The sequence below is a fragment of the Tupaia chinensis genome, unplaced genomic scaffold, assembly GCF_000334495.1.
Source record: "Tupaia chinensis unplaced genomic scaffold, TupChi_1.0 Scaffold000673_1, whole genome shotgun sequence".
Classification (NCBI taxonomy): domain Eukaryota; kingdom Metazoa; phylum Chordata; class Mammalia; order Scandentia; family Tupaiidae; genus Tupaia; species Tupaia belangeri.
This window is the reverse complement of record NW_006160196.1, coordinates 468,661-484,668: the sequence shown is the minus strand read 5'-3', so window position 1 is coordinate 484,668 and position 16,008 is coordinate 468,661. Positions and strand designations below refer to the sequence as shown.

The following is a 16,008-nucleotide window of genomic DNA, read 5'->3' as shown; positions in this document are numbered from 1 at the left end:
CTCTGCCCCCCCCCCCCCCAAAAAAAATACAGGGTCAGCAGTTGGTGTGGTGGTTAAGGCAGCTAGATCCCACAGGACTTAGTCCACAGTTCGAGTCCTGGATTCAGTGGCTTGAAAATCACGCTGCGTGTGTGCGCGTGCATGTGCCCAATATCCTGAGAGGAGTATGAGGAAAAGAGGCCGCCACTTGGCCATCCCCCCTGGGCGACTTCGTACTTTCCTTCTCTCTCTGGTCAGCGTGCACACCCTAGAGCAAAAATCTAAAAAAAAAAAGACTATTTATACTATTTATAAACGTTGTAAGTACAGTCGAAAGCATTTCTTTCCATTGGCCGAGGCGGTGTATGCTTGTCGGAAGAGGCAGGAACAAAGCACTGCCCCTAGCAGGGCTGGTCGCACCATGATCTCGTCCCCAGTTTCCATCTTCCAGTTCCTGCTCTCACACACACACACGCCTACTGTGCTGCTCAGTCTGCCGGGGCTGGGATTCGAACCACAGCTGGCCATGTGTGATTAGCTCCCTTCACCACCAGGCTCCAAGGCGGCCCAAGGGTTTTTCCCCCCTGAGTTTATTTTCTCTATGAGCAAAAGAGAGAGACAGGGACAGACAGAATACCCAAGAGGGTTCCAATGCCACAGTCCACCCCAACCTCAGCCAGCCCCGATCCTTGGCACACGGGTGCCCGTGTCCTCTGGGAGGTCTTTATTTTTTGAATACTGCACGTGTGCTCATGGAGAGAGAAAGAGAAAGAAAGTGAGAAATCACCCCCACAGGCCCTTCTCCACTCTCATTCTCCAGCTGGGATTGTGTGTATGCACACACATGGGCATATTTTCCAAGCCACTGGCTCCGGGACTCAAACCACACACTTGGCCATGTGGGATCCAGCCACCTTAACCTCCAACCTGCACGCCATCTAACTGACCCCAGAGTGCCGCGTTTTACGGCCTGACCCCCTTGGGGCTTTCATCGGAGGTTTGAACAAAGGCCAGAGCGCCTCAAGTTGGGAGTGAGCTGCCGTCTGGGTTCCCGTTTGGGTTCCCGTCTGTCCGTGGCTCTGTCCGTGGCCAGCAGAGGCAGCTGTTGGAGGAGGCAGGGCCCGTTTACAGGGGTGTTTTCTCTGGTCCCGACAGAGTCGTTTTCAGTCGGAGTACTCATGTGGCCACACCAGTTCCGAAGGGCCGCTGCGTGCCCATCGTGGGCCCTGTCCTGTCCCCAGAGGGAGGTGCTGTCTGGACACCCCAAGCCTCCAGGACCTCCCTCACGTGGGTGTGCTCGCCCCCGGCTCAGTTCTGGCCACCCCTTGCTGTGAACTTCTGTTGAACTCTTCTCGTCTTTCAAGGTCCTCATATGTCCCCTCCTGGCCGCCTCTACCCAGGCTCCAGGAGGTGCGTGTCCAGGGTCCTCTATCCCCGCCCCTCTGGCACTGCCTGGCCCACCAGGCCAGGAGTCCCTCGAGGACAGATCAGAAGGCCTGGCTGGTTTCTCTGGGGTCCTGGGTGTTCAGCGGTGCCCCAGTCAGGTCTGATCCCCGGGGCCTCAGGGGACGTGTAATTAATCAGTGAAGGATCAGATGGCCTCACAGGCGACACGGGCCAAGTAACACTCATCTGGAGCAATGGCCCTGCGATGACCGGGCCAGGGACCTCTCCTCACCCTCATCCCCAGGACTCTGCTTCCTTCCCCAGGACGGGGAGCGGGTCCTGTGCTTCGTAGGCCCCTGCGACGTCTGGCTTCGCTGAAGTCCGGGTTGCTGCCCAGGGGAGAGGCAGACCCGGCCCTGCCCTCAGGCTCCTGGTCTGGTCAACAGCAGAGGCAGGCGTGGACAGCCGCCTGTGCGCTCTTGGGGAGCTAACGGGCAGCAAGGGGGCCAGAGGAGGCCCTGGACAGCGCCAGCCGTGGGAGATGGTGCCGATCAGCCTGCGGGCGGAAGGTTCCTGGTGGCCTCCGTGGGTCTGCCTGGAGTCCAAAGGAACGCCGCTTGCTTCAGATAGGAACTGGGGATACCTCCTAACCCACTGCACCTGGAACGGAAAGAAACAGCCTGTGCCCGTGGTTGTTTTATTATTATTATTATTATTATTATTTTAAGTTTTTGCTGTAGGGTGCACACGCTCGCCAGAGAGGAAAAGTGAGAAATCACCCTTCCGAGGGATGGCCACGCTGTAGTCCCTTCTCCTCCACTCTCCTTGGAATTTTAGGCACACGTGTACATGCGCCTGGCTTGACTTTCAAGCCACCGGGTCCAGGACTTGCGCTGCGAAAGTGTCCATGTGGGATAGAGCACGCTAACCTCCATGCCCCCTGCTGGCCCAATTATTATTATTATTATTATTATTTAAGTTTCCTTATTTCTTCCTGGAGCAAGAGACAGAGAGGACATCCCCAACAGGGATTTTTCTTTTTTCTTTTTAAAGAATTATTTTACTGGGGGCCAGCATGTGGCGTGGTGGTTAAGGCACTGGAATTCTCACGCGGCCGGCCGCGGTGCACGTCGTGGACCTGGTGACTCTCTCTCTCTCTCTGTCTCTCTCTTTCTCTGGCAAAATTCATGTGAAAAAATAATAATAAGTAAATAAAATAATTCTTTTTAAAAATTATTTTATTTAACTCTATTCATTGTCATTATTTTATTTTATTTTATTTTATTGAAGTTGACCATAGAGAGACAGAGAAAGAAGGAAAGTGAGGAAGCAAGCCAGGTCCAGGACTTGAACTGCAGTCAGCCATGTGGGAGTCCAGCCACCTTAACCTCCGTGCCACCTGCTGGCCCCAAGTTTTTTTTTCTTAATTGCCAGAGGTTGCATGTTCTCACCAAAGAAACTGGGGAAAGGAGAACCCCTCTCCCCATTGGGGTTCTCCTCTGTTTCTCCATCCTGGGATTTGGGGCCCACAGGCCCTGCACCCAGCATGTTTTTCCAGCTCTTGGGATCAGGGCTTGAACTGTGGTTGGCCGCGTGGTATCCAGCTCCCCTTAATGACCAGGCAGGCCACAGAGCTGGCTCCCCAGCAGGGTCTGGGTGTCGCAGTCACCCCCAGCCTCGGCCAGCTCTGGACTGTGGGTCTGTGTGCTTGGTGTGCTCAGGGAGGTCTCCAGACGGGAACCAGAACCTCCCGGTGGAGGGCAGCCTCCGGAGCACCGTGAGTGTTTCACTGCCGCGCCACTGTCCAGCTGCAGCTCGTGTACTCTTTGTGTTTTAAATTTTGCTGTAGAACCTGTATTCTCTCCAGAGGAGGAAGGTGGGAAAGCACCCCCGGGGAGGACGACCCTGTCAGGATTCCTTCTCCATGCTCCTATGGGGTTTCACAGATGTAATTTTTGTTTTTTTAAGAGAGGTTTTTTTTTTTTTTTTTTGCCATAGGGTGCATGTGCTCGCCAGAGAGACAGAGAGACAGAAAGCGACAAATCACCCCCCAGGAGGGATGGTCACGCCGCAATCCCTTCTCCTCCATTCTCCTCTCGGGATCTTGGGCACGCACGCACACGCGCCCGGCGTGAGTTTAAGCCACCGGGTTCAGGACTCAAACCTCAGTCGGCTACATGGGAGTCCAGCAATATAGCCATTACACCAACTGCTGGTCCCACTTATTTATTTTAATTTGACTATTTGACTAGAGAGGGACAGAGAGAGAGAGAGACAGGGACAGAGAGAAAGTGAGGAAGCAAGCCGCCAGGTCCAGGACTTAAACTGTGGTTGCTGATGTGGGAGTCCGTTGCCCTTAACCACCACGCCACCTGCCAGCCCCCCACATTTTTTTTTAAAGTAGAAAGCAATTAAACTAATTTTAATACATTTATATAACCCACTGTATCCCATATATTCTAGCTTTCGCATGTAATCAGGACTTAAAGTTGGCGATGAAATGTTTTACGTTTGTTCCCTCACTGCCTTATACTATTGTTCTTCTTTCCTTTTTTTAGAGAGAGATTTTTGTGTTATAGGGCATGTGCGCTGGCCATGACTGTGACAGAGAGACAGAAAGAAAGAAATCACCTCGCAAGGGGGGTGGCCACACCGCAGTCCCTTCTCCATTCTCTTCTCGGGATCTTGGGAACACACATACACGTGCCCGGAGTGGGTTGTAAGCCACCAGGTCAGGGACGTGAACCGCGGTCAACTACTTGGGAGTCCAGCGACATAGCCATTATGCCATCTACTAGTTCCAGGAGGACCTTTTTTTAAAAAAGCTGCTGGAAGCAGAACAAGGGATGGACTTGGAAGAAGTGGTCAGGAAGGCTTCTCAGAGGAGGAGGCGGGCAGTAGGAAGAGAGAGAGGAAGATATGAGAGCTGGCCCTGCAGAGGGCAGTGAGGAGCCCCTGGAACTGAGCGAGGCCTGTGGGGCCTGGAAGCACTGCCCAATGGGGGTGGGACACTGGCTGGGCAGCTGGGGCAGAGCCAGCATGTGGGGACAAGTGGGTGGCCGGGAGGCCAGGGAGGAGTTTGCTGCACTGGTCCCGGTGGGCGATCATGGGGTCTGGACGCAGCGGTCACCCTGGAGGTGTTTGGGGACATATTCTGGAGGCCGAGCCCAGAGGACAGGACGATGGTTCTGGGGGGTGAAGGTGCCCTGGTGCTGTTTGGAGGAGTTGAGCAATGGTGCTCTGGAGGCATGCCACGAGGCAGTGAGGCACACAGAGGGGCAAGGCTGGCGCCTGTGGGACCAGGGGGCTCTCAAGAGTCCTTCCAGGGTCCCAGACAGGCAAGCTGGGAGAGGTGAGCCAGGAGGTGGGGGTGGGGAGCCAGCCAGCAGGAGGGGGAGAAGACAAGGCCATGGCTGTTGGTGGAGGGGGCAGAGGCTGAGGGAATGGCGGAGGCTGTGCCCAAGGGTCTGACCTAGGACTAGGGCCAGGAGGACCTGCCAGAATTGAGAACCTGGAGAGGGCCGAGGGTCCTGAGGACAGCCCCAGCATGGCAGAGGGGCCAGCTGGTCCTGTGTTTACTGAGGCTGCCTGGGGCTGGGGTCCTGCTGGGTTGGTGCAGGGGTGGGACAGGACTGGGGAGATAGGGCCACAGTGGGAGAGGGAGAAGGGACGGGGTGTCTCAGAGCTGAGCAGGGGACAACGTAGGGGTGTCCCAGAGGTGGGGGGGTGGCCTCAGGGTGTCCCAGAGGTGAGCAGGGGGTGGCATCGGGGTGTCCCAGAGGTGAGCGTGTGCCAGGCTCGCTCCAGGCTCGGAGGCTGGAGGGCGATGCTGCTTTGCTGGCTGAAGCTCCCGCTAGAGGCGTCCAGGCGGGGTCCAGCCATGCCTGAGCCCCAGGGTGGAGGGAATCTGCGCCGCCCACGGGCATGGGCCCCTCACCGCCCCACGCTCTCCCCAGGTAAGAGCAAGGAGGCGGAGATCAAGAGAATCAACAAGGAACTGGCCAACATCCGCTCCAAGTTCAAAGGTGGGCTGGGCCGCTCCAAGCTGGAGCTGCACGCCGCGTGCTGCGAGGGAGCGGGTGCCGGGAGCGCTGGGCCTTGCGTGGTGACCCCTCCTCATTTCTGGCTCCTCTTTGCTCCTTCCTCTGGCCCAGGGGACAAAGCCCTGGATGGCTACAGTAAGAAGAAGTATGTGTGTAAGCTGCTCTTCATCTTCTTGCTCGGCCATGACATTGACTTTGGGCACATGGAGGCCGTGAACCTGCTGAGCTCCAATAAGTACACGGAGAAGCAGATAGTGAGTCTGGGCCGGGCCTCCCTCCGGGGCTGAGGGGGCCTGGGCCTAACGCTGGGTTAGGAGGCAGGAGGGGCTGGGGGCCTGGACTCGGGGTCTCTGGAGAAGGGGCTGGGGCTAGACCTCCCGGTCTGAGGGAAGAGGAGCTAAGGGCCGGGACCCCTGCGTCTGGGGGAAGGGGGCTGGGGCTGGACCCCCGGGTCTGAGGGAGGGGGGCTGGGGCTGGAGGGTTGAGGTCGAAGGCTACTTTGTGTCAGGGTTCCCAGCCGTCCACCCCTCCCACCCAGGGCTACCTGTTCATCTCTGTGCTGGTGAATTCCAACTCCGAGCTGATCCGGCTCATCAACAACGCCATCAAGAACGACCTGGCCAGCCGCAACCCCACCTTCATGTGCCTGGCCCTGCACTGCATCGCCAACGTGGGCAGCCGCGAGATGGGCGAGGCCTTTGCCGCGGACATCCCCCGCATCCTGGTGGCTGGGTGAGGCGCCGGGGCCCGGGGATCGGGGGATGTGAGTGTCACCTGCCCAGGGCCCCCCAGCAGGCACGTGGGGCTAGTGCTGGGCTGTGGCCGGGGCTCCAGGGCAGCGCCGTGCTCGCAGTCTTAGCTCTCCCAGCCGCCTGGTGCGAGGCAGCTTCCCCACAAAGCCGGCAGCCGGGGCACCTCGCTGGCCCTCTCCTGGAGCACGAGAGGTGGGGACCTCGGCAGTGTGCGTGGCCGCCCTCCAGCACGTAGGCGCCGGGCAGCTCTTAGGGCCAGGCACTCTGCCGGGTGGACAGGGAGCCCGGGGCACAGTGCCCGTCGCCCTCGGAGCTGTGCGGGCACAGGAGAGCGGGAGCGCGTCGTCTGCGCCGTTTGTTACTGACAGAAACACGCGAGGCCGGGTAATTCATGAAGAAAATAGAGGGTTATTTGCCAAACCCATGATCCTGCTGGCTGGAAGGCCTGCAGGCACCACCAGTGGGTGGGAGCAGAACTCCCCGCAGAGCCGAGCATGGTCCGTCCCCGCCAGCTTCTCTCTCGTGTGAGTCAGCCAGAGCTGTCGCAGCCTGCCCCCAGTGACACTGTCACACCCACAGCCCACCCTGGGACAGGGTCTTCATGCAGCCCCTTTACCGTCGCTGCAAGTTCCGGCACGTGGATTCTGTGCAGACATCCAACTATCGCAGGGGTTTATGAGGGGCACCTCACCTGGCCTGGGCCACCCAGGAAGCTGCAGCAGGTGGACCTGGGTGAGGAGGAGTCAGTCATAGGAAGGGGACAGCATTTAGGACACTGGGTCAGCCCCGTGAGTGTCTGTCTGCAGTGTGTGCAGCCGGCCACTGTCTGTAGGGGACAGCTGAGGGTCCAGACAGTGACAGCTGCTATGAAGAAGATAAAGCAGGGTAGTGGGAGCAGGGGGAACAGGGTAGGGGGGCAGGAGGGAGAGCAGGGTAGCGGGGGGCAGGAGGGAGAGCAGGGTGAGGGGGCAGGAGGGAGAGCAGAGGAGTGGGGGGTGCAGGAGGGAGAGCAGGGTATCGGGGGGGCAGGAAGGAGAGCAGGATAGCAGGGTGCAGGAGGGAGAGCAGGGTAGTGGGGACAGGAGGGGGAGCGGGGGAAAGCAGGTGGAGCAGGGGAGTGGGGGAGGTGGGAGAGCAGGGTAGCGGGGACAGGAGGGGGAGCACACTCTGAGGGACTAGCAGATGCGTGGTGGTTACGTTGCTGGACTCCCCATGGCTGACCTCAGTTTGAGTCCCAGACTCGTTAGCTTCAAAATCACTCCAGGCACGTGTGCGTGCAAGCCCAAGATCCTGGGAGGGCACTGGAGGAAAAGCGATCCATCCCGCCGGGGGGTGAATTCTCTCCCTTTTTATTTTTGGAGAGGTTTTTGTTGTAGGTCGACTGCGTGGGAGTCCAGGGACGTAGTCATTACTCCATTTGCTGGTCCCATGGTAGGGTGAATTCTCATTTTCCCTTTGTCTCTCTTCTGCGAGCACAAACCTTTTTAAAAAGGCGGGGAGGGACCAGCAGTTAGCGTAATGGCTATGTCGCTGTACTCCTGTGTAGTTGACCATGGTTCGAGTCCTGGATCGTGGCTTAAACTCACACCGGGCGCGTGTGCATGCGTGCCCAAGATCCCGAGAGGAGAATGGAGGAGAAGGGATTACGTCGTGACCATCCCTGGGGGGTGATTTCTCGCTTTCTGTCTCTCTGTCTCTCTCTGTTGTTCTGGCGAGCGCACGCGCCCTATAGCAAAAAACCTCTCCAAAAAAAAAGAAAAAAAAGGTGGGGAGGGGAGGGCAGCAGGTTGTGTGCTGGTTAAGGTGCAGGATTTCAACATGGCTGACTATTGTCCAGGTCCCAAACCTGGCGACTTGCTTTCTCACTTTCCCTTTCTCTCTCTCCAGTCAAATTAAACAACAACAACAACAACAACAATAATAATAATAATAATAATAATAATAATAATAAGGGACCAGCAGATGGCCCAGTGGTTATATTGCTGGATTCCCACATGGTCATTGCAGTTCAAATCCTGGACCCAGTGACTTAAAAACTCAGGCCAGGTGCGTGTGTGTGCATGCTGAAGATCCCTAGGGGGTGATTTCTCGCTTTTTGTCTCTCTGTCTCTCCTGGAAGCACATGTGCCCCATAACAACAACAACAACTCTCAAAAATAAGTTAAAAATAATAATAATAAAATGAAATGAACAATTCTTTTAAAAAATTGAATAAGAGGAGCCGGCAGATGGCATGGTGGGGGGCAGGAGGGAGAGCAGGGTAGTGGGGCAGGGACTCCCACATGCCCAACCACAGTTCAAGTCCTGGACCTGGCGGCTTGTTTTCTCGCTTTCCTTTTCACTCCCCCTCACTCTGTCCTTCTCTGGTCAAATTAAAAAATAAATAAAGTTAAATAAAAATAATACTTTAGGGTGCCAGCAAGTGGTGTGGTAGTTAAGACGCTGAACACTTCCCCATGGCTGACCACGGTTCTAGTGCTGGGCCTGGTGGTGTGCTTTCTCACTTCCCTCTCCCTTTCTCTCTTTCTCCCCCTTCCCCCTCATCAAATTAAAACAAGTGAATGAATAAAATTAAATCATTCTTTAAAAAAGAATAATACTTTTTAAAAAGAAAGGAACGCCGCTCGCTCTGCCTGACGCGCTGCAGGTAGTGCCCTGGCAGTGTGGCGGACCAGGTACCTGGCTGAGCCCTGGCTGAGACCCAGCGTCGATGCTGGATAAAGAGGAAAGGAAGTACTCGAAATGGATTCATGCGGGAGCAGAGGCCACAGGTGGCAGCCTGGCACCTGGGAGATGGGCCGCGTGCTGGAGCCACATTTGCCGGCCCGAATTACAGCACGGGAATTGGTTCTGGGCTGGCAGCCTCTGGGAGCAGAAGCAGCTTGTCCAAGGAGAGGCTCTCGAAAGCCACACTTCAGAGCAAGAGAGACCTAGAAAGCACCCCAGGACAAACACGGTCACCTGCTCAAGCCCTGGCACACCGGAGCCCTCTGACTGGTTCTTGGCGTCAGAAGGTCCCGAGCCGACCTGTAATGCACAGTGCTGCAGACGGGTCATATCCCAGAGCCTGACGGCAGACAGGGCCTTTGCTGGAGAAGCCCATTTCCACCGAAGGCCTCAGTGATGCCCACAGACGAAGCTTCAAGTTGCGACAGTACCTCAGTCACAAACTGCTGAACAGGGACCAGCAGTTGGCATAATGGCTATGTCACTGGACTCTCATATAGTCAACTGCGGTTCGAGTCCTGGACCTGGTGGCTTAAACTCACACCGGGCGCGTGTGCGTGCATGCCCAAGATCCCGAGGAGAATGGAGGAGAAAGGATTGCGGCATGGCCATGCCCCCTGGGGGGTGATTTCTCGCTTTCTGTCTCTTTGTCTCTCTGTCTCCCTGGTGAACACACGCGCCCTATAGCAAAAACCTCTCCAAAAAATAAACAAACACAGAACACAGGGCACAAGACACCACGAGGAAGAAATAAAACAGAAAATAAAATTGGGATTAGCACACAGAATGTAAAACAGATGCATTTTCGGTTTCAAGGAATAAGAGGCCCACTTCGGGGGCGCTGTCAGTAGTGACCTGGACTGCAGCATTGGAAGCCACGTGGCTGCTGTGGTTCAGATCCTGGGTGAGCGTGCCAGGATCCTGAACTGGAGGGCCGTGCGGGAAGACTGCAGTGTGACGAGCCCCTGCTGAGGGTGCTGCTGCCTCTGTGTGCGCGGACGTGCACTACCTGTGAATAAAAACAAAACAGTAAGGGGACCAGCAGATAGCGTGATGGTGATGTTGCTGGACTCCCGTGTAGTCGACTGCGGTTCGTGTCCTGGACCTGGTGACTTAAAACTCAACTCTGGACACGTGTGCGTACATAGCTAAAATCCTAAGAGGAGACTGGAGGAGAAGGGCTTGCAGCATGGCCATCCTCCCCCTGGGGAGTGACTTCTTGCCTTCTATCTCTCTGTCTCTCCAGCAAGTGTATGTGCCCTGTAGTAAAAATCTCTCTAAAGAAAAAAATAGAATAGGGACCAGCAGATGGTGTAGTGGTTAGGTCACTAGACTCCTACATGGCTGACCGCGGTTCAAGTCATGGACCCAATGACTGACTGACTGATTTATTTATTTATTTTGGAGAGGTTTTTGCTGTAGGGCGCGTGCACTCGCCAGGAAGACAGAGACAGAAAGTGAGAAATCACCCCCCAGGGGCGATGGCCACGCCACAATCCCTTCTCCATTCTCCTCTCGGATTTCTGGCATGCACCCACACATCTCCGGTGTGAGTCCAGTGACAGCCATTACGCAACTGCTGGTCGACTTCTTAATCATGCCAGGCGCATGTGCATGTGTGCCCAAAATCCCAGGAGAAAGGAGAAGGGATTCTGGTGTGGCCAGCCCCCTGGGGAGTGATTTCTCTCTTTCTCTTACTGTGTCTGTCTGCCTGTCTGTCTGTCTCTCTAGGGAGCACACGCTCCCTAAGGTAAAAACCCTCTTTAAATATATCAATCAATGTGTAAAAGAACAACCAAAAATAGGAGTAAAGGGCAGGCAGCTTAGAAAAAAAATAGAAAATACCATTGAGACGTTAAGTGGTCTGGCTAAAGCATACTAGACCGGGCTGGCAGGAGGTTCCCGTGTCGGACTCCCACATGGCCGAGCACAGTTTTGAGTCCCAGACCTGGCGGCTTTCTTTCTCACTTTCTCTTTCTCTCTCTGATCAAATTTTTAAAAATAATAATAAAATAAATAATTCTTTTTAAAAAAGCATAGTAAACCTGCACAGAGCAGAGTTAACAACGAGGCAAAAGAACTGAAGTTTTTCAGAAATCAGCCTAGAGAGACCAATGGATGGGAGTTTCTTTTTTATTTTAAAATTTATTTTAATTTACTTATTTACATTCATTCACTATACATCAATACAGTGTAAAAAATGAGATTTTTCCATCCAGAATATGTTGTATATTGGTTCAATCAAGGATATTACCATACATGTTATCATCAACAAATAATTTTCTATTTCTCTATTTCTTGTTTCTTCTCTGTTTTGCTTTTTTTTTTCTTTTTTTTTTGAGAGGTTTTTGCTATAGGATGTGTGTGCTTGCCAGAAAGACAGAGAGAAAGCAAGAAATCACCCCCCGGGAGGATGGCCACACCACAATCCCCTCCCCTCCATTCTCCTCTTGGGATCTTGGGCACGCACGCACACACGCCCAGCATGAGTTTAAGCCGCTGGGTCTGGGACTCGAATCGCAGTCGACTACATGGGAGTCCAGCGACATAGCCATTACGCTAACTGCTGGCCCCTCGATGCCCTACTGCTCACCCTGTGCCATTTTCCCCCTACCTCCCAGACTCTCGGGTATGTACAGCTGTTTTCCATGCCCTTTCCCCCCACACACACACATTTTATTTATTCACTAAAGATCTTAATTTAAAAACTTTCCAAAGGAGGCACAGCTGATATATATACATATCTGTGAACACATGTCTGACTTTTGGCATAAACTTCAGTGAGTAAAGTGTACATAGTATAAAATAGTACCAGGATCCAACAAGTGGCGTGGTGGTTAAGGGCGCTGGACTCCCACGTGGCCGACCATGGTTCGAGTCCTGAACCTGCCGACTTGCTTTTTTACTTTCCCTCTCTCTCTCTTTCTCTCTCTCACTCTGTCTTTTCTCTGATCAAATTAAAATAAATAAGGGGACCAGCAGGTGATGTGGTGGTTAAGGCTCTGGACACTCCCACATAGGCAACCGCAATTCGAGTCCCAGACCAGGCGGCTTGCTTTCTGACTTTCTCTCTCCCTCTCTCTCTCTCTCTTTGTGTGTCTCTTTCTGGTCAAATTAAAAAGTAAATGAATGAATAAATAAAATTAAATGAGTAATTCTTTTTAAAAAATTAAAGTAAATGAAGTAAAATAAAATAATAAAATATTTTAAAAATAACAATAAAGTAGCACCTAGCTGGGGCTATATAGCGTACTGCAGTCATTAAATAAGTATTAATAGGTATTTTAATGCATTTTTTAATTTCAAGAAAAACAGTTTTGATTTTAATAGATCAAAATCAGAAAATGTTGGGAACCAGCAGTTAGCGTAAGGCTATGTCGCTGGACTCCCACGTAGTCGACCGCGATTCACATCCCGGACCCGGTGGCTTAAAACTCACGCCGGGCGCGTGTGCATGCGTGCCCAAGATCCCGAGATGAGAATAGAGGAGAAGGGATTGCAGCGTGACCACCCCCCCTGGGGGGTGATTTCTCGCTTTCTATCTCTCTGTCTCTGTCTGTCTGGCGAGCACACACGCCCTATAGCGAAAACCTCTCCAAAAAAAAAAAAAATCAGAAAATGTTGAGATATTTGCTTAAAACTTAAAGCCAGGGGGACCAGCAGATGGTGTAATGGCTATGTCACTGGACTTCCATGTGGCCAACCGTGGTTCGAGTCCCAGACCTGGTTGATTAATCTCATGCCTGGCACATGCGCGTGCGTGCCCAAGATCCCGAGAGGAAAATGGAGGAGAAGGGATTGTGGCGTGGCCATCCCCCCTGGGGCGTGATTTCTTGCTTTCTGTCTCTCTCTGTCATTCTGGTGAGCGCACGTGTCCTATAGCAAAAAAAATCAAAAAACAAACAAACAAAAAACTTAGTCAGGAAAAAGGTTAGGATTCAGTTCAGATAGTATGTAGATGAACCTATCAACAGTTCAAGAGAAGACAGAAGTCTTTAAATGTGGAAATCAAAACATGAAACAAAATCAGTTATGTTTTTGTCTGACATCAAAAAGTTCTATTTCACTAGTTCAGTGTCATGTAATTAATCTCTCTTCTATTGAATTTGCAGTGTTACTGTGGTCTTATTTTTCCATTTAAATTCTAGACGTTACCATTCAACTCGGGACTTGTCTCTGCCATTAGGCTGGTCATTCTCTTCGATGGTTCTTGTACTCTTATTTCTGTGTGTCCGACTTTAGTTTTCCTGGGATAGCACTCCCTTCAGCACTTCTTGGAGAGCTGGTCTGGTGTTAGTAAATTCTTTCAGGTTTTGTTCATCTGACAATGTGTTTGTCTTTTTTTCTGGTATGGAAGATAATCTTGCTAGGTATAGTATTCTTGGTTGAAATTGTTTTTCACTTAACACTTTGAGTATATTTTCCCATTCTTTCCTTGCTTGCATCGTTTCCAATGAGAGGTCCGACATTAGCCTTGTGGGATATCCTCTGAAAGTAACTTGACCAAATTTAGTATCTTGTCTCTGTCTGTGGTTTTGGTCAACCTGGCTGTGATGTGTCTTAGGGAAGATCTTCTTGGATCAATTCTATGTGGGGTCCTTTGTATTTCTTGGATCTGGATATTTGAGTGCCTCTTTCTAGGTTTGAAAAGTTTTCTTCCAGGATTTAATGGAATAGACTATCAGTGCTCTTATTAGTGTCTTCACCTTCCGGGATACCGATGATCCGGATATTTGGGCATTTAATGGCATCTAGTATTTCTCATATGTTATTCTCATTTTGGGGGGTTATTTTCTCAGTCTTTTTGGTGAATTTTTCTTGGTCATAGGTGCTATCTTCTACGTCTGAGATTCAATCTTCTGCATGATCTAATCTGCTTTTAATATTTTCAAGGGAGGTTTTGATTTTTCTATATTACAGCCTTCATCTCTAATGATTCTGTTTGATTCTCTTTTTTTTTTTTTTTTGGGGAGGTTTTTTGCTGTAGTGTGCCTGCTTGCCTAAAAGACAGAGAGCCAGAGAGACAGAAAGCAAGAAATCACCCCCAGGGGGGATGGCCATGCCACAGTCCTTCTCCTCCACTCTCCTCTTGGGCTCTAGGGCACACACACACACGTGCCCTGCATGAGTTTAAGCCACCGGGTCCGGGACTCAAACTGTGTTAGACTACATGGGGGTCCAGCAACATAGCCATTACGCCAACTGCTGGTCCCCCGTTTGATTCTTTCTTATGATGTATATCTCCTTTCAGCTCATGTAAGAAGTTCCTCACCTCCTGGAACTCAGTCTCTTCTCCTATATCTCTGGAGTTCGTTGTCTCTTCTCTTGCATTTCTATTAGCTTCGTCACTGTAAACATTTTAAGTTCTTTATCTGATATTTCTGTGAGTCTCTTGTACTGTCTGTGGAGGAGAAGGGGTTATTCTTTCCCCTTCGAAGAGAGATACTTTCTCGGTTTCCCATATTTCTTGTGCCTCTGCGGTGGTTTCTGGTCATCTGATGGATTATCTGTTTTTCCCTGGTCCCTGGCTGGATCTGGGGGGCAGGAGGGCGAAGTGTAGGCAGAAGGTCTTCAGTGGTCCTAATGTGTTTTAAAGTGTATGCATTTATTCCGTGAGTGCGAGAGACTGAGAGAACGCAGAATCCTGACCAGGATCTCCCCCAGCCCCAGACAGCGCAGATCGTAGGCACGCACGCATCCTCATCCGGAGTACTCGGGGAGGTCTGTGGGCGTGCATGGCTCAGCCTTCCAGGGTACTGTGCTGTACGCTGGGCTGCCGCCCAGCCCCCAGGAGGTGGAGACTCTTACAAAAGGGTTGAGTGATGGAAGAGCATGGCCGTTGGCATGTCGTTAAGGTGCTGGACTCCCACATGACCAGCTGTGGTTTGAATCCTGGATCTGGTGACTTGCTTTCTCACTTTCCCTTTTCTCTCTCTGGTCGAATTAAAACTAATAGCAAGGGGGCCAGGAGGTGGCATGGTGGTTGAGGTGCTGGAGTCCCACATGGCTGACTGAGGTTCAGGTCCCAGACCTGACGGCTTGCTTCCTCTCTCTCTCTCTCTCTTTTCTCTCTCTCTCCCTCTGGTCAAGTCCTGGACTTGGCAGCTTGCTTTCTTCATTTTTCTTCTCTCTCTCTTTCTCACCTCCCTCTGTCTCTCTCTAGTGAGCATGCATGCCCTGTTGCAAAGAATTCTAATTTTTACAAAAGGGTCATAGAAACAGGAAGTCTAACATAACTGTCTTTGGAGTTCTAGAAAGAAAGAGAATGTGCCAGAGACATGACAGGGTGATGGCTGAGAATATTCCAGAACCAGGGGAAGAGGCCGAGTCCCAGACTGAAGTAGTCCGGGAGACCGCGGGGGCAGGGAGACCGGCGGCTGTGGAGAGCCAGCAGTGGCTGGGACCGGGCTGTCGAGCAGAGAGTGGTGGGGGTGCCCTTGGCGGGAAGCTGCCAGGAGGAGTCACTGTGGCGTGAGAGGCAGGAGGCTGCATAGGCAGTGAGCGATGGTTCACCAGCGCGGCCACATGTGGGCCAGCCGCCTGGCCTGGTGGCCAGGACAGTTCAAGTAGTCCTGGACCTGGTGGCCGGGGGCATGTGCCTGAGTGTCCAAACCCCGAAAGGAGGGGGGAAGAGGCGAAGGGCTTGTCGCATGACCATCCCCCGTGGGAGAGTGCTTTCTGCTCTGTCTCTCTCTCTCTCTCTGGTGAGTGCATATATTTCCTGGCCAAAAACAAAAACAAAAAGATGGTGACATTCATAGGAGAACGTGGTGAGGGCGGGCAGAACCAGACTGGGGCTCGAACGTCGGATTTGAGGTGTTAGACGGCAGGTGAACAGTGGGCAGCAGGAGCCAGAGCTGGGGCAGGCCTGTGGCAGCATGCCAAACGAGTCGGAAGCCATGTGCCAAATGGAGTTCAAGTCCACGCCCTCCTGGCCTGAAAACACACCTGGAGGCGCACGCCAGGCCCAGGTTCCTGGCGGGCTAGAGAAAGAGGACTGCAGGCCCAGGTTCCTGGCGGACTGGAGCAAGAGACAAAAAGAGAAATCACCTCCCAGGGGGGATGGTCACGCCGCAATCCCTTCTCCTCCATTCTCCTCTCGGGATCTTGGGCACGCACGC

The 16,008-nt window shown here is 52.7% G+C and overlaps 1 protein-coding gene across 3 annotated transcripts in view; it reads left to right on the top strand.

Annotated features, from left to right (window-relative positions):
* The window catches only part of AP2A1 (adaptor related protein complex 2 subunit alpha 1), a 54,086-nt gene that overhangs the window by 13,253 nt on the left and 24,825 nt on the right, over positions 1–16,008 (top strand). For all 3 annotated transcript variants that reach the window (XM_006160129.3, XM_006160128.2, XM_006160130.2), the window contains exons 2-4: positions 5,322–5,390; positions 5,520–5,662; positions 5,947–6,140. In XM_006160129.3, coding sequence (XP_006160191.1) covers positions 5,322–5,390; positions 5,520–5,662; positions 5,947–6,140 — 406 coding nt within the window. The remainder of the gene's footprint in view (positions 1–5,321; positions 5,391–5,519; positions 5,663–5,946; positions 6,141–16,008) is intronic.